The following is a 19,410-nucleotide window of genomic DNA, read 5'->3' as shown; positions in this document are numbered from 1 at the left end:
TTGGGCTAAAATGTCAATAGTCTCTTAATATCCTTCCAGCTCTGATATTCTGCATTTTTCTAAGATTCCGGTCTCTGTGCTCTAAAATTCAACACATAAAGTCTTTTCCAGAAATGCCATTTTATGTTCTAGGGTACTTATCTCACAGAGTTATTTTAATGCTCAAGTGAGTTTGAATCCCAGCTCTGACACTCACTAGCTATGTACCCATGGACAAATCACTTAATCTCTTAGCCTTTGAGACACCTAAGACTAAAAGTCATGAAAGGGTTGTTGTCACGGTAGTGGGAGCTCCCACACTGGCAATACTGCTGCTACTAATACATCCAATGATGATGATACTTAAATTCTTCAAAATATCTGATTTTGCAGGTCTCTATATTCCCTTAACTCATGTAGATTATGACTTCTCCGTACTTTAGTAGACGGTCCTTCACATGAATGTCTGAGACTGATAAAAAATTAGCCTCTCTCAACTTAGCTAGGCTGGCCATTGAATGATAAACACATAGGCCATTGCTGAGCCTACGCTAGAAGACTTTGGAAGTCCAAAGTTCTGGTCAGAGGTTGCATTCCCCTGGTAGGTCCACTGAACCCGAGGCTACCTCCACACTGACACATAAGAGGAGAACTTTAGTGGAGCCCAGGTGATAATAAACATTGCGGTCACTTATTTTCAGATAGACCTTTCTGATTATAAAATGTTTAATTTCACTAAACCTGGTATCCTCTTGGGTCCCATCCAACTCCAGAACTCTTTAAAATTCTTACCTAATGCAAGCCCTACATCAGCCCTATGAGGGAGGTTGGGCAGGTGACTAACCCAAAAGACTCACCTGTCAAATCACAGATAATTTGAAGTATCATCATCATTAAATGTACAATAGCAGAGTCAAGGAGAACTTCATCATAGTTGGTCGCAGATACAACCATTTTTAATAAAAGTCAATCCAATGAGGGCCAGAAAAATACCAAAAATATAATACAAGAAAAAAAATGGAGAAATTGGTTTTTGGGTTTTCCTATTTGCAATTGTTTAATTCTTGAGATGATCGTTGAGATGATGCCCCCACTATGCAGGCTGGTAAAAGGATCATTTCATGAGAAGAGCTTAACAACAGAAGGGAGGTGATTAGTCTAGTTATATTTGAGGAGCCAGGTAGGTTTGTGATGATTTAGAGAGGTGAAATAGGACCACCACCACGGCTTGCTTCCATCCTGCGAAGGTTTCCGTCTTTCACCTACAAAGTCTCCATTGTTTTCTGCATGGGGATCGAAATCCTCTAGCGGGTCATGGCGCTTGTAGCCATTTCTCCGAGGCCCTTTCATGAACCTCTTGGGATGCAGATCTAAAGGATGAAGGATGAAGTCTACCCTGCCAGCCCTCTTCATCCTAAGGGGGATGGTAACTTTCTTGATCATTTTGGTGTAACCTGGGGCTTGGGCGATGACAATATGAGTGCCTGGAGGCAGTAACCTCCAGTAATCACCATCAGCAGCTGAGGAAACAGAAAATGGGAGCCATTGTGAGATCATAGGTCAAATAACACACCCTTGGCACTGTGGACAAATGGAGATTTTAGGAGGAAGTAACAGCATCAAGGACAACAAACTGGCCACAGGCATCATAGTATGCTAGAAAAGGTACTGACTCGGGGATCAGAAGACATGAGTTCAAATCTTTATTCCAACACTAAATACCTATAGGATCACAGGCAAATCACTACCCCATTTTGAGCATATTTCTCAATTTGTAAAATGGAGATGATCACATTTTCAAACCCTTCCTCACAGACTCCTGTGAAGAAGGTGCTTTGTAAACTATTAAGGACAATAGAAATAGGATCTATAATCAATATTTTTATTTTGAGAGCTTCAGCATTTTCCTGGCAGTCCAGATGATGATGAGGAAACACAGCAGTAAGATGGAATAGCTAGGTGGCTCAGTGGATAGAGCGCTAGGCCTGGAGCCAGGAAGACTTGAGTTCAAATCCAGCCTCAGATACTTCCTAGCTGACCCTGAGCAAGTCACTTAACCTCTTGTCTCAGTTTCCTGAGCTGTAAAATGGGGATTATAATAGCACCTACCTCCCAGAGTTTTGGGGATCAAATGAGACAATATTTGTAAAGTCCTTAGCACAGTGCCTCAAATCTAGTAGGTGCTATAAAAAGGCTTGTTTCCTTCCCGAGATAATGGAGAGACAGTGGAATATAGTAAAAAGATCTATAAGCCAGGGACTTAGGAAATGCTACCACTGCCACTAACTGATGTTACCTGTCTGATCTTGGACAAGTCATCTGATAACCTAAAATTGAAATAAAAAAAAAAAACAACTTGCATCTGTAAAATGGGGATAATAACTGTCTAACCTCCTTCCTAAAATTCTTTTGATCATAGATTTGAGACCAGGAAAGAAGCTTAACAATTCTCTCTTCTCATTTTAACAAAGAGGAAACTGAAGAGACCCAGAAAAATTGGGGGAGGCGGGACTTGCTCAAGGTCACACAGCTAGTAAACGACAGTAGCAGGTCTTCTGAATCCCAGTTGAGGACGCTCCATTGAACCACATGGCCAAATGTTGGGAGACACGACTGAAGTCATAACTTTGAAATGCCCTTAGAAGCTCAGCATAAATGCCCACTAACCTGACCCATCATCAGATGGACATGTGTACACAACGCTACATCATCACAACTACCTAGAGAGGTGTTATGGGCTTGTGATGTGTCCATGGAAGGAAGAATAATTGCTGTTTGTATTAAGAATCCAATATTGTTATTATTGATAATAATAACTAAATTGAAACATGCAAATTTGGTTTAGAACTTAAAGCAAAGAAACATACCTGTAGTAACATCATGGCGGATTCCTCGGACCAGGATGCGTGCATTTTTGATAGGTTTTCCAAATTTATCCGTTACTGTACCTTTAATTCCTCGGTGTACCTGAAAAGACATAAAGTAAAGGAATGATCTTCGAATGGCGTTATGGCCAAGCTCTATGGCATCTTCCTTCCCTCTGCTCCCCTTCTCACACATGGTAACAGCACAGAATCATAGACTTGCATGGGACCTCAGAGGTCATCAAGTCTAAACCCCTCATTTTACAGATGAAGGAACTGAGATACAGAGCAGTTAAATGCCTTGTCCGGGGTCACACAACCACTAAATGTCTGAGGCAGGATTTGAACTCAGGATTTCCTGATTTTAAGTCCAGTGCCCTAACCATTATGCCATATTGTTTTGCATGCATCTGTATGAAAGCATAGGAAAGCATGTGCTATGAACAAAATAATGTAATCCTAACTGATGTTCCCTCAGAATCAGGAACAATTGGATTAATTGGATTTAGAGTTGGCAGAGCTAGAAAGATACTAAAATACATTGAGTCTGACCACTTCATTTTACAAAGAGGGAAACTGAGGCTTAAAGAGATAACCCAGGGATTTTTTTCCACTATGCAATTACAACTTTGGTGAGAAAAAGATAAAAGGTGTTAAAACACGGACATTTGGGGTATAGACATGGCCTTCTTTTATTCAAGTATAGGGTAAATACCCAAATCTGCTTCTCTGAAACTTTGACTCATTTCTCCCTCTCCTGTGGGGCATGGAAGAATAGATCCAATCAGTCAACCCCATGGCAGACCTTCAGGTACTTTCCTAAATTGTGACCCACAAAAACTAGCTTCAAGGGGCTGCAATCTGTCCACATCAATGGAGGGAGTTCCCATACTGGTGAAATTACAGTTCTTTGGGGTATATACAAGGCACAGTGTTCAGTTCTAGATGAAAGGTAGAAAATGGCACCGTTCCTGCCCACAAGAAGCTTACCATCTAATAGGGGAGGAGAGGAATAAGGCATGTATGCATATGCAAATAAGAATATATAGGGTAGACTGAGATAAGGACAGTGAAGAGATCCCAGCAAAATGCTATTAGAAATTTGAGGGGGAAAAAACAAACAACTAATATCATGCATTCAGTCAACAAAATCCAAAGATCTTTTTTTCAGGTGCATGTCTTTCTAGTGTCATTTCCCCTACTTGGCACTAATGTAGTTTTATTTTTTCAACCCAAGTGTAAGGATTTATACTTATTAGTTTTAGCCCTTTATTCTAGTCTACTGAGATATTTTTACATCCTTAATTTGTAATCTCTTTGTTAAACATGTTTCCAAGCTTCATGTTATCCAAAATTTTAAACTCAATTCAATATTCAATTTAATAAGCATTTATTTATCATTCACTATTTATATTTGTATATATATATTATATATATAACATTTATGTTATAATTTTAGCACTGTGCTAAATGCTAAAAGCCTGAAATAACTTGTTAATATCATCCAATAGCTTGATTAAAACTATTGAACTTCTGAGGGTCTTCCCCTCCCAGATTAATTCTTTTGTGAAGGTAAACTAAGGCATCTTTTACCTCAATTCTTACCTAGCCTTTAATCACCGAATGGGTGTTGCCTCGGACAAACTGAGGCCTGGGAAAGACCTGGCTTAAAAAGGCCAAGGTCTCCAACTGCATCCTGGGCCATCTCCAGTTGTCTTGACCTATGTCTTGCCACTGGACACCAATGACTCTGGAGGAGAGAATGAGGCTGATGACTTTGCATAGCCTTGCCTCACTTAAATCTAATTCACTTGCAAGTCAAGACATTACCCTCCTCACTGGTTCTCTTCAAGAACAAAGGACAGACAACAAGAATGACATCAAAACTATTGAGCAAACAGGATAGAGGACAGAACCCTGGAACTTCCATCCAAGCTAAATTCAACTGACTGTTTACTGGGTGAGAACTATGTACAGGAGTGTATCCCACTCCTGACAGGTCTCTGTTTTGGGCAGCTAGATGATGCCATAGTGCATTAAAACACCAGATCTGAAGTCAGGAAGACTCTTCTTCATGAGTTTAAATCTGGCCTCAGACACATACTAGCTGGGTGATCCTGGACAAGTCACATAACCCTGTTTGCCTCAGTTTCCTCATCTGTAAAATGAACTGGAGAAGGAAATGGAAAACCATGCCAGTATCTCTGCCAAGAGAACCCCAAATGGGGTCATGCAGAGTCAGACACAACTGAAAAATGACTGAACATTATGGACAAGGTTACGTAGTATGTGTAGGAGACACAAAATAATTTTCTCTAATGAATAAATTTTGGAAATAATTCATTTGCAAGACTACTTAAAGGACTTGAGAATACATGTTTGAAGGAATGAACAAGACTTTCTTACCAACAAAACAAAGCAAAACAACACATTTCACCCACTAGACAGATATCAGTTTCTAATAATTATGACTTAACATATTTCCATAATATTTTAAGGTACACACAGTGTTTTCCCCAGAATAACCCTAGGAGGGTTATAGTACAAATTTTAGTGTCACTCCTTTATAGATGAAGACAATGAAGCTCAGTGACTTGGTCAAAGATGCAGCTCCAAGGCTGGGCCTTGAATCCAGGTCTATGGGCTCCAGAACTTCCACCACTATGCTACACTGCCTTCTGTGTGAAGTAGGTGGAGTTTATCCACCTGAGCTTGGGTTTTTCCCTCATCATCTGCAGATGAAATGAAATCTTCAAAGAGAAAAGACAATTAGGGCCTTTCAGCATGGACCTAAAGATGTGTTTCCATGGGGTAGCCAGGGGATATTTACGAGCCCAATATGAAAAGCTGGCCAATGTCAACAGGGAAGGCGCTTCAATTGGCTATGGCAGACTTATTCCTTATCAGAAATAATTTACTCAGTCTTAGCTGGGGGGGTGAGGGGGTGCTACTGGGCCCGGGTCTGTGTTTCTTCCAAAGATGCTGCAGCATAGACTTTTACAGTATCTGCCCATTAGTATCATTTTAGCCCTGACCTTCAGGCACAATAGGGACGGAGCAAATCCAGCCCCATTTGGATTCTGTAAAACTCATTTTCACTAGACGGCCGTAAAATGAAATGAGCTTGGCCGTCTGGATGACCTGCCATTATTTTATGGCACTGCTTTGCTAAGAGATGCAGGAGGTCACTGGCAAAACCCATAAACAAGGAAAGTAAAACAATGCCAATAACTTTATATTCTATTCCAGGCTTTCTGCTACTGTGGCCAGTGAAGTCTGGACTGAGGTAGGTCCAAGAAAGGCCTCTTTTCATTCATTGAAGGGGATCATTTGGGTACACTCAGGATCTTTTGTTTATTTTCACTCCTCTTTTTCAAGATTTCAAGAGGCCTGGTCTATAATAAACCATGGCGAGAAAAACATGGCAAAAGTTTCCACATGAGTGTCAAGCAAAGCATTGGATTGGAAGTAAAAAGGCATGGGTCCTGTCTTACTATTACCAATGGCTAGCTATGTGACTCAGAACAATTCATCTGCCCTCTCTAAACCTCATATTCTTCTTCTAACAAATGAGAGGAGATGGTCTCTGAAACTCCTTCCAGCTCTGACATTCTGTATTCTCAGGTCCCTTTGAGTTCTGATACATTCTAACCTCTAAGAGCCCTCTCAGCTTGGATATTCCATGTTCTAAGGTCCTTCCCACCTCTGACAATTTAGGATTCCAAGACCACACAAATAGCCCAAGCCTGAAAATCCAATATTTGAGGCAGAATTTCAATGAAGGAAATCAGGAAACAAATCCACCAGGGCAAACAATACAATACCATTTCCATAAAATTCAGGAGTGATTCTTTATTGTGCTGCCAGAGTGTGTAGAGGGCTTCCTCTGGGGGAAACTTCACACAGCCCAACTCCACAGTGATTTCAAAGCAGTTGGTGTGAAGATAATTGAAATCCGACATACCTACACACAGAAAAGATGGGGAGAAAGAGACATTAGACATGATCTGTGCCCAGTTAACAAGTAGGAGGCACAAAGATTAGCAGATTTGATGCCAAAAGCCAACAATGTGGCCTGGATTCTTTTCTTTATTTTTTTTCTTTTTGCTTTTCTTTGTATTCTCACCACTTAACACAATGCCTGGAATACTGGAGGTGCTTAATAAATGCATGTTGACTGACTAACTGATTGTTCCTGCTCTTACAATTTCATCGCTACTCTAAAGTTCAAAAAGGAGACAGAACATTTTTAAATGTCCACTTTGAAAGGGCAAAAATAGTTCTAATTGTGGGAGGGAAATCACAGAAGTTTCAGTGGAACAAAGCCACTTGTGGAAATCAACCTCCCAAGAGCCCTGGGCGAACATCTCATGTTATGACTTTTAAGAATAAACACGGTAATGGGGCCAGCAGCAACAACAGCCACTGATTGACCATCTCCCTATGTGCAAGGTTATGGGATCCTGGGCAAGAAGTCGTCTGGCCACTCCAAGCCTCAGTTTCATTATCTATAAAATGGGGATAATAGCAACAACCACCATTGATTAAGTGAGAACTGAGGTGTGTAATGGCAACCACACTGGCATATCCAGGATGCCTGCTAGCACAGGTTCTTGGATCTGCTTTACGAGGAAAGATAGCTGTTTAAGGGGTCAATGATCTTTTTTAATTACATTCACTAGTTCAGGGCAAAAGTTAGCACCCTTAACTTCAGAGAAAATACAGACAGGGAAAATACAAAGTAGAGAAATAAGGACCAACAGATAGGGCTCTAACTGCCTGAATCAAAGCAATATTGCTACACACTTTACATACATTCCTGGATCAAGTGAGCCTTTACCTCTGAGCAGTCAGGGAGCTCTGAACATATGACTCAGAGTCTCCACCAGGGAATCGCAAGGTCCTTCTCATAGGCAAACCCTCAAAGCAAACTACCAACTCAGAGTGTGTATATATAGATATAGATATAGATATAGATATAGATATAGATATAGATATAGATAGATATAGATATATAGATATAGATATGGATATATACATATATCTCACAGAGCCAGGAGACATCATGACCCTCCTGACTTAGTGCCTAATTAGAAATTAGCAAAAGGTGTGCAAACTTTTCTAAAAGCAAGCCTCTCCTAAGCAAGTTTCCCTTAATGAGCTCCACATGAAGCCTATTAATAGGTGGGGAAGATCTTACATCCCATTAACATTACAGGGTTACCAACAAAAATGTTTTTAAAAGTTTTTGCTCCCAAGGTATTTACATTCTATAGGAAGCTATGAGATTCACACACTTAGTTAACACAGGAGAATTTAAGGAGGCAGCCAGCACCAACAACTAGAAGAATCAGGGTTGTTTTGCCATAGCAGGGAGCATCTAAGTTGAGCTTTGAAGGAAGCTCAGAGTTACAGGGTGGATGGGAGGTGGGAGTGCATTCCAGGCATGGGAGATGGGCACAGAGACAGGAAGAAGGAGGCCAAGTTGAAGGAATAGCAAAATAGGCCAGGTAAGCTGGGACATAAAGAATATGTAGGGGCATAATGTAATATGTCTGGAAAGGGCTTTAAATGTCAAGCTAAGGGGGTAGAGCCAAGATGGCCGGGTGAAAACAGCATCTTACCAGAGCTCTCTCACAAGCTCTGTCAGATACATATAAAAAAGTGAATCTGAGCAGATTTGAGAGTGTTAGAAACTGCAAGCAGTCTGAGTAGGGCAAATTTTCAAGCCAGGAGAGTCCAAAAGGTCGATGGGACGAATCTGTAGGCTGGGAGAGTGCTCGGCATGCGGAGCTGCTGCAGACAGCACCAAAACAGAAGCAGCCGCTGAAACCAACCAGCGAGACAGGTTGGGAGAAAGCTGGGTGCTGGAAACCAGTAGAGATCCCCAGGCCTCCCGACGGGAGTCTGTGGAAGAGATGAAAGGCAGCAGCGCCGCACCATCGGCAGTGAGATATCAACTCCTGAAGCTTGCAGCCCAAAGGTATAAAATGCATCTTCTTGAACTTCCAGGAGACATGATGGCCAGGTAAATAGCTCTAATCCCTCCCCCCCAACCCAGAGAATTCCTCGGGAAAAAATGATGGAATAGAGGAGACAGAAGTGGGGCTTCAGTGGCCAAGCAGTGGGAGTTCCTGAGTCCCAGAGGGGCAGAGTGAGCAGGGGTCAACACCAGGGGCCCAGACACACCCTTGCACCCCCAGGGAAGTGGCAGACAACAGCACAAACAACAAACAGCTGAGACCATGGCTGAAGAGCAACAGTGCTGCAGAGCAACCCTAGGGGAAGAGGAGACTTTAGGAAGCCAGACCCCTCCCCCATACCTCAGGAAACTAAAGGCTACAATACATGAAGGCAGTAACTAGACTCACAATCCCCAGAAGAAGAAACCTGGGACAGAGAGCCCTGAGCCCCAAAAGGAGAAATTCACTGTAAATCCAGGAAAAAGCTAACCAACATGAAGAAACACACACACACACACACACACACACACACACACACACACACACAAAAACAAAAAACAAAAAACGAGGACCATTGATTCTTCTAATGGAGACAGGCATGATCAAAATACCAATTTGGAAGAGGATAGCAATGACACTATACCCATCTCTGATGCCTCAAAAGGGAATGAGAGCTTGTCTTAAGCCCAAAAAGCATGATTGGAAGAACTAAAGGAGGATTTTAAAAACCAAATTAGGGAGGTAAAAGAAAAAAATGGGAAAAAATCCACTGATGAAATCAAGTCCTTAAAGAATAAGATTGGCAAAATGGCTATGGAGATTCAGAATCTAAATAGAGAAAACGACACCCTGAGAGGTAAAATCAACCAATTGGAAAAGGAGACTCAAAAGCAAAATGAAGGCAGCCACTCATTAAAAATTAGAATCGAGCAAATGGAAGCTAATGACTCTATGAGGCATCAAGAAGTAGTAAAACAAAATGTAAAGAATGAAAAAATAGGAAAAATGTGAAATATCTGATTGGAAAAACAACTGATCTGGAAAATAGATCCAGGAGAGACAATTTAAGAATTATTGGTCTACCAGAAATCCATAATGAAAAAAGAGCCTTGACAGTATCTTTGAAGAAATTATCAAAGATAACTGCCCAGAGGTCCTAGAACCAAAGGGTAAAACAGTCATTGAAAGAATCCACCGATCACCCCCTGAAAGAGATCCCAAACTGAAAACACCAAGAAATATTATAGCCAAATTTCAGAATTACAAAGTCAAGGAGAAAATACTGCAAGCAGCCAAAAAGAAACAATTAAAATATCGTGGAACTATAGTAAGGATCCCGCAGGATCTTTCAGCTTCTACATTAAATGACAGGAGAAATTGGAATATGATATTCCAAAGGGCAAAGGAGCTGGGAGTACAACCAAGGATCAACTACCCAGCAAAATTAAGCATAATTTTTCAGCCAAGGAGATGGACATTCAATGAAATAAGGGAATTCCAGACCTTCCTGATGAAAAGGTCAGAACTCAATGGAAAATTTGATCTTCAAATACAAAACTCAAGAGAGACATAAAAAGGTAAACAGAGGGAAAACCCCCCACGAACCTTATTAATCAATAAGGGCAAATTATTTACATCTTTATATAGGATTATATCATCTTATGTATGTTATATACATATACATATATATGTGTATGTATATATATATGCATATATATACATACACATATATATGTCAATCTTGAGAATAGTACAGCTATCATGACAATTGAAAGGAATACACATAGACTGTGGATGTCTGTATAAAATAACTGATATAAGGATAAGAAACTTAATTAAAAGATGTAAAGGGAGGGTTATGGGAGGTAAGGAGGTAGTAGAAAAGGGCAAATTACATCAAATAAGGAGGCAGAAAAACACATTATAGTAGAGGGAAAGAAGGGAGGGAGAAGAGCAGTATTTGAGCTTTGGTGTCATTAGATCTGGTTCAAGAAGGGAATAGCACACCCTGATAAGTATAGAAATCTAACTTGTCCTACAGGCAGTAGGAGGGGAAAGGGGGAAAAAAGGGAGAGGGGTGGTCAGAAGGGAGGGAAGAAGTAGCAAGTGGAAAATGGTAAAGATAAAGGAGGGGAATCAAGAGGGAGGGTAAACTGAGGAAGGCAGAAGTCAAAAGCAAAGCTCTGTTGAGGAGTGGAAGGGGAAAAGGAGAAATAAAAGCATAAACAGGGGGGAAATAGGATGGAGAAAAAGACACAGATAGAAATCATAACCGTGAATGTGAATGGGATGAACTCTCCCATAAAACAGAAGCAGATATCAGAATGGATAAAAAACCATAATCCTACAATATGCTGTTTACAAGAAACACATTTGAAACAGGGGGGATACACACAGGATAAAGGTAAAAGACCGGAGTAAAATATATTGTGCTTCAGCTAAAGTAAAAAAAGCAGGTGTAGCAATCCTGATCTCAGACAAAGCAAAAGTAAAGATAGATTTAATTAAGAGTTAAGAAAGGCCACTACATCCTGCTAAAAGGCACCATAAACAATGAGGCAACATCATTGTATAACATATATGCACCAAGTGGTATGGCATTCAAATTCTTAGAGGAGAGGTTAAGGGAGTTGCAGGAAGAAACAGAGAGCAAAACCATAATAATGGAACACCTCAACCTCCCCCTCTCTGAACTTGATAAATCTAACCTCAAAATAAATAAGAAAAAAGTTAAGGAGGTGAACAGAATTTTAGAAAAGGCAGATATGATAGACCTCTGGAGAAAACTGAATGGGGATAAAAGGGAATATACTTTCTTCTCAGCTGTACATAGCACATACTCAAAAATTGACCATGTACTATGGCATAAAATCCTCACAATCCAGTGCAGAAAGGCAGAAGTAGTCAAAGCATACTTTTCAGATCATGATACAATTAAAATTATTTGTAATAAAGAACCATGGAAAAATAAGCTAAAAATTAACTGGAAACTAAATAATCTAATTCTAAAGAATGAGTGGGCCAAAGAACAAATCAGAGAAACAATTAATAACTTCATTCAAGAGAATGACAATAATGAGACAACATACCAAAACTTATGGGATGTAGCAAAAGCAGTTCTTGGGGAAGTTTTATATCTCTAAATGCTTACATGAATAAAATAGAGAAAAAGGAGATCAATGAATTGGGCATACAACTGAAAAAGTTAGAAAAAGAACAAATTGAAAATCCCCAATTAAATACCCAATTAGAAATACTGAAAATCAAAGGAGAGATTAATAAAACTGAAGTGAAGAAAACTATTGAATTAATAAATAAAACTAAGAGCTGGTTTTATGAAAAAACCAATAAAATTGTTAAACCTTTAGTCAATTTGATCAAAAAAAAAGAAGAAAGTCAAATTACCAGTATCAAAAATGAAAAGGATGAATTCACCTCTAACAAAGAGGAAATCAAAACAATAATTGGGAATTATTTTGCCCAATTGTATGCCCATAAATTTGACAATCTTAGGGATATGGATGAATATCTACTGCCCAGGTTAACAGAAGAAGAAGTAAAATATCTAAATAACCCCATCTCAGAAAAAGAAATTGAGCAAGCCATTAATGAACTCCCTAGGAAAAAATCTCCAGGGCCAGATGGTTTTATGTGTGAATTTTATCAAACATTTCAAGAACAATTAATTCCTATACTTTACAGACTATTTGGGAAAATAGGTGAAGGAGTCCTACCAAATTCTTTTTATGACACAAATATGGTACTAATACCCAAACCAGGTAGGGTCAAAACAGAGAAAGAAAATTATAGACCAATTTCCCTAATGAATATCATTGCAAAAATTTTAAATAAAATGTTAGCAAAAAGATTGCAGCAACTTATCCTGAGAGTAATACACTATGACCAGGTAGGATTTATTCCAGGAATGCAAGGCTGGTTCACTATTAGGAAAACTATCAGCATAATTGATCATATCAACCACAAAATTAGCAGAAACCATATGATCATCTCAATAGATGCAGAAAAAGCCTTTGACAAAATACAACACCCATTCCTATTAAAAACACTAGAAAACATAAGAATAAATGGAGCCTTCCTTAAAATTATAAATAGCATCTACCTAAAACCATCAACAAGCATTATTTGTAATGGGGATAAGTTAGATGCATTTCCAATAAGATCAGGGGTGAAACAAGGATGTCCATTATCACCCCTACTATTCAATTTGGTACTAGAAACATTAGCTGTTACAATAAGAGAAGAAAAAGAAGTTGAAGGAATTAGAATAGGCAAAGAAGAAGCTAAATGATAACTTTTTGCAGATGATATGATGATTTACTTAGAGAATCCTAGAGAATCAAGTAAAAAACTACTTGAAATAATAAACAACTTTAGCAAAGTTGTAAGATATAAAATAAACCCACATAAATCCTCAGCATTCCTATACATTGCTAACAAAGCCCAACAGCAAGAGATAGAAAGAGAAATTCCATTCAGAGTTACTGTAGACATTATAAAATATTTGGGAGTCTATCTGCCAAGACAAACCCAGGGCCTATATGAACATAATTATGAAACACTTTTCAGTGAATAAAGTCAGACCTAAATAAATGGAAAAATATCAGTTGCTCATGGTTAGGCTGAGCTAATATCATAAAAATGACAATTTTACCTAAAGTTATCTATCTATTCAGTGCCATACCAATCAAGCTACCAAAAAATTATTTTACTGAGCTGGATAAAATGATCACAAAATTCATCTGGAAGAACAAGAGGTCTAGAATATCTAGGGTATTAATGAAAAGAAATGCTAGGGAAGGTGGCCTAGCCATACCAGATATTAAACTGTACTATAAAGCAGCAGTCATCAAAACTACCTGGTACTGGCTAAGAAACAGAGTCGTGGATCAGTGGAATAGGATAGGTACACAAGATGGAGAAGTCAACAACTATAGCAATCTACTCTGATAAACCCAAAGAATCCAGCTTCTGGGCTAAGAAATCACTATCTCACAAAAACTGCTGGGAAAATTGGAAAATGGTAGGGCAGAAACTGGGCGTAGACCAATACCTTACACCATATACCAAAATAAAGTCAAAATGGGTTCATGATTTAGGAATAAAGGCTGATACTATAAGCAATTTGGGAGAGCAAAAATTAGTTTACCTATCAGACTTATGGAAAAGCAAAGAATTCATGACACAAGAGATAGAGAGCATTACAAAATACAAAATGTATAATTTTGATTATGTTAAATTGAAATGTTTTTGCATAAAAAAAAGCCAATGCAACAAAGATTAGGAGAACATCTTTACACCAGTATCTCTGATAAAGGCCTCATTTCTAAAATATACAAGGAACTGAGCCAAATATATAGGAATACAAGCCATTCCCCAATTGAGAAATGGTCAAATGATATGAACAGGCAGTTTTTAGAGGAAGAAATTAAAGATATCTATAGGCATATGAAAAAATGCTCTAAATCACTACTGATTAGAGAAATGCAAATCAAAACAACTTTTAGGTATGACATCTCTCCTGTCAGATCGGCTAAAATGACAAAACAGGAAAATGATAAATGCTGGAGAGGGTGTGGGAAAATTGGAACATTGTTACATTGCTGGTGGAGTTGTGAACTGATCCAGTCATTCTAGAGAGCAATTTGGAACTATGCCCAAAGGGCTATAAAAATGTTCATATGCTTTGACCCAGGAATACCACTTCTAGGGTTGTATCCCAAAGAGATCACACAAGTGGGAAAAGGACCCATGTGTACAAAAATATTCATAGCAGCTCTTTTTGTAGTGGCAAAGAACTGGAAATCAAGTGGATGCCCATCAATTGGGGAATGGCTGAATAAGTTGTGGTACATGAAGGTAATGGAATAGTATTGTGCTATAAGAAATGGGGATGATACAGACTTCATAATAACCTGGAAAAACCTACATGATATAATGCTGAATGAGCGGAGCAGAGCCAGGAGAACATTATACACAACCACAGATATATAAATTCTGTGACGACTAACGCTGACAGACTTTGCTCTTCTCAGCAACACAAGGTGCAAAGACAACTCCAAAGGACTCATGATGGAGAATACTTTCTACATCCAGAGAAAGAACTATGGAGTCTGAACGCAGAATGAGGCACACTTTATGCTCACCTTTTTTTCCGTTTTTTTTCTCATTTGTTTTTGTTTTTCGGTTTTTTTTTTGTTCTGTTTCCTCTTTCTTGTGATTCATTCCATTGGTCAAAATTCTTTTTCACAACTTGACTAGTGTATTATACATATAAGATACATCGGATTCCATTCTGTCTTGGGGAGGTAGGAGGGGAGGTGGGGTAAGAAAACCTGGAACTCAAAATTATGTAGAACCAAGTGTTGTAAACTAAAAATAAAAACTCTCAAAAAAAATAAATGCCAAGCTAAGGAAGGTTTTTATATTTTGTGCTAGATGGCATAGGGAGCTATTGAAGATTCTTTTTTGTTGTCAGATTTTATCTATTTAATATTTTAGTTTTCAGCATTGATTTTCACAAGAGTTTGAATTACAAATTTTCTCCCCATTTCTACCCTCCCCCCCACTCCAAGATGGCATATATTCTGATTGCCCCGTTCCCCAGTCAGCCCTCCCTTGTGTCACCTCAATCCTCCCCATCCCCTTTTCCCTTACTTTCTTGTAGGGCAAGATAGATTGGTATGCCCCTTTGCCTGTATATCTTATTTCCTAGTTACATGCAAAAACTTTTTTTTGAATGTCTGCTTTTAAAACTTTGAGTTCCAAATTCTCTCCCCTCTTCCCTTCCCACCCACCCTCCCTAAGAAGGGAAGCAATTCAGCATAAGCCACATGTATATCATTATGTAAAACCCTTCTACAATATTCATGTTGTGAAAGACAAACTATATTTTGCTCCTTCCTATCCCATCCCCCTTTGCTCAATTTTCTCCCTTGACCCTGTCCCTTTTCAAAAGTGTTTGCTTTTGATTACCTCCTCCCCCATCTGCCCTCCCTTCTATTGTCCCTCCTTTATTATCTCCTTCCTCCTTCTTTCTTGTGGGGTAAGATACCTAATTGAGTGTGTATATTATTCCCTCCTCAGGTCAAATCCGATGAGAGCAAGATTCACTCATTCCCCCTCACCTGCCCCCTCTTCCCTTTCAACAGAACTGCTTTTTCTTGCCACTTTTATGTGAGATAATTTACCCCATTCTATCTTTCCCTTTCTCCCTTTCTCAATACATTCCTCTCTCATCCCTTAATTTGATTTAATTTTTTTAGATATCATCCCTTCATATTCAACTCACCCTGTGCCCTCTGTCTATACATATATATATAATGTGTGTGTATGTATATATATATACATATATATGTATGTGTATATATATGTGTGTGTGTATATATATATGTGTGTATGTGTGTGTGTGTGTATATATATATGCATATATATATACACACACACACACACATATGTGTTCCCTTCAGCTACCCTAATATTGAGGTCTCATGAATTACATACATCATCTTTCCATGTAGGAATGTGAACAAAACAGTTCAACTTTAGTAAGTCCCTTATGATTTCTCTTTCTTGTCTACCTTTTCATGCTTCTCTTGCTTCTTCTTTGGAAATTTTCTATTCAGCTCTGGTCTTTTCACTGAGAAAGCTTGAAAGTCCTCTGAAAATCCATATTTTGCCTTGGAGCATATTGCTCAGTTTTGCTGGGCAGGTGATTCTTGATTTTAATCCTAGCTCCATTGACCTCCAGAATATCATATTCCAAGCCCTTTGATCCATTAATGTTGAAGCTGCTAGATCTTGTATTATCCTGATTGTTTTTCCACAATACTCAAATTGTTTTTTTCTGGCTGCTTGCAATATTTTCTCCTTGATCTGGGAGCTCTGGAATTTGGTGACAATATTCCTAGGAGTTTTCTTTTTGGGATCTTTTTCAGGAGGCAATCAGTGGATTCTTTCAATTTCTATTTTGCCCTCTGGCTCTAGAATATCAGTGCACTTCTCCTTGATAATTTCTTGAAAGATGATATCTAGACTCTTTTTTTGATCATGGCTTTCAGGTAGTCCAATAATTTTTAAATGATCTCTCCTGGATCTATTTTCCAGGTCAGTGGTTTTTCCAAGGAGATATTTCACATTGTCTTCCATTTTTTCATTCCTTTGGTTCTGTTTTAGAATATCTTGATTTCTCATAAAGTCACTAGCTTCCACTTGCTCCAATCTAGTTTTTAAAGTAGCATTTTCTTCAGTGGTCTTTTGGACCTCCTTTTCCATTTGGCTAATTCTGCCTTTCAAGGCATTCTTTTCCTCATTGGCTTTTTGGAGCTCTTTTGCCATTTGAGTTTGTCTATTTTTTAAGGTGTTATTTTCTTCAGTATTTTTGGGTCTCCTTTAGCAAGTCATTGACTTGTTTTTCATAGTTTTCTTGCATCACTCTCATTTCTCTTCCCAATTTTTCCTCTACTTCTTTAACTTGCTTTTCCAAATCCTTTTTGAGCTCTTCCATGGCCTGAGACCAGTTCATGTTTTTCTTGGAGGCTTTTGATGTAGGCTCTATGGATTTTGTTGACTTCTTCTGGCTGTATGTTTTGGTCTTCTTCATCACCAAAGAAAGATTCCAAAGTCTCAGTCTGAATCTGAGTCCATTTTCACTGCTTGGCCATGTTCCCAGCCAACTACTTGACCCTTGAGCTTTTTGTCGGGGTGTGACTGCATGTAGAGTAGAGAGTACTTTGTCCCAATCTTGGGGAGCTGCACTGTTGTTTTCAGTGCTTTTACTTCGCAGCAAGCTCTGCCACACCAGTGCTCCTCCTCCCCCAAAGACTGCCAAGCCGGACCACGACTCAGGTCTGAGCAGGCTCTGCACTCCCACTCTGATCCACCACTTAATTCCTCCCGCCAGGTGGGCCTAGGGCAGGAAGCAACTGCAGCTGTAGTTCTGTAGCTGCACCACCTCCACCGCCCCTGGGGTGGTGGCTGAACCGCACACTCCTTTCACTCTGTCCCCACAGTTTTTTTCCCACTAACCTTTTGTGTTGTCTTTGGTGTTTGTGGGTTGAGAAGGCTGGTAACTGCCACAGCTCACTGATTCAGGGTGCTGGGGCCTGTTCCGCCCAACTCTTGGTCTGGTTGGTCTGGGTGCAGCCCATGCTGGTTTCTGCTCCCCTCTGCTCCCAGCTCCCTGAGATAGACCCTTCCCAGACACCATCCAGGCTGTCCTGGGCTGGAGCCTTGCTTCCCTCTGCTATTTTGTGGGTTCTGCAGTTCTAGAATTTGTTCAGAGCCATTTTTATAAGTTTTTGGAGAGTTCTGGGGGAGAGCTTTAGGCCAGTCCCTGCTTTCCAGCTACCATCTTGGCTCTTCCCCCCATGAAAACAAAAAGCTATTGAAGATTCTTAAGCAGGAGAGTGACGTAGTTAGACCTTTGCTTCAGGAAACTCAGTTTGGCAGCTTTGTGAAGAATGGATCAGAAGGTGTGAATCAGAAACACGGTAATCAGTTAAGATGCTACCACAATAGTCATGATGACAGGTAATCATGATCTGAACCAGGATGGAGAAGATGCAACATGTGCGGGAGATTTTGTGGAGGGAGCATGCTAAGACTTGGCAACTGACTAGAAGATGCAGGCAGGGTATGAGACAAAATGATGAGTGAAGACTAATTCTGTTGTTGCAAACCTTGCAGGAAAGATGCAACAAACAAGAAAGTTTAGAAGCCATGAGGTTTGGGGGGAAAGAGAGTTATGCAGTGGAAAAAGTTTTATGGTCGAAGACAGAGGACCTGGGTTCAAATCTCTGCACTGCCACTTACTAAGTGACCAGCCATATGTGACCTTTGCTCTCAGTTTCTTCATCTGATCAGGTAGGACCAGATGACCTCTAAAGTCCTTTCCATCTATGACCCTATGTTGAGCTTGTGATGCTGATAGAACCTCTAGGTGGGGATGTCCAACAGGGAGCTGGTGATATAGTACGGCTAGAAGGGAGATGGGAGCTGGATGTGGAGAACAGGTAGGCATCTGCTAGACAGTCTCACTGGGATGGCATAAGGAAATCAACATTTATAAACTTCAAAGCGCTCTAGAAATGGGAATCCTTACTATGTTAAGAGGCTTCTAGTCCTGGGGGAAAACAGAAGAATAGATAAGGGGTGTATATATGTATGTATGTATATAATATGTGTGTATGTGTGTGCATGTATATGCATATATATGAATGTATATGCACACATACCTATGTATGTATATATACATGTGTATATGTGTATACATGTATTTATGTGTATGTTTATGTATAGATATATATCTATGTAGGTATGTATGTGTATATATGCACATGAGTGTATGTGTATATATATGTATATGTATACACTACATTCTCAGAGAATTCACAATCTAGTAGGAAATAAGACAAGAATGTAGATTAATGTGCCATAAAATTAATTTTATTAAGGACGTTCAGAGAGGTAGGAACTAAGGAATGGAGGTCAAGTCCATAGAGACCTTTCAAGTCAGGTTCCCTAGGTTTGTCTGGGATATGAAAAAGTCCCAAAAGGATACCTCAGGCATGTCTGGGAAGTCTTCT

General features: G+C 39.4%; 1 protein-coding gene across 1 annotated transcript in view; it reads right to left on the bottom strand.

Annotated features, from left to right (window-relative positions):
• Nucleotides 1-1,067: 1,067 nt before the first annotated feature.
• Nucleotides 1,068-19,410, bottom strand: part of CPZ (carboxypeptidase Z) — a 75,245-nt gene continuing 56,902 nt past the window's right edge. Inside the window, exons 9-11 of the mRNA XM_036764139.1 lie at nucleotides 6,668-6,807; nucleotides 2,847-2,946; nucleotides 1,068-1,499 (exon numbers count right to left, since the gene is read on the bottom strand). Of these exons, the coding sequence (XP_036620034.1) occupies nucleotides 1,138-1,499; nucleotides 2,847-2,946; nucleotides 6,668-6,807 (602 nt within the window). The 3' untranslated portion in view covers nucleotides 1,068-1,137. The remainder of the gene's footprint in view (nucleotides 1,500-2,846; nucleotides 2,947-6,667; nucleotides 6,808-19,410) is intronic.

Source organism: Trichosurus vulpecula, chromosome 6 (assembly GCF_011100635.1).
Source record: "Trichosurus vulpecula isolate mTriVul1 chromosome 6, mTriVul1.pri, whole genome shotgun sequence".
NCBI classification, from domain to species: Eukaryota; Metazoa; Chordata; class Mammalia; order Diprotodontia; family Phalangeridae; genus Trichosurus; species Trichosurus vulpecula.
Note: the sequence above shows the minus strand (reverse complement) of the source record. Positions and strands in the feature narration are given on the sequence as shown.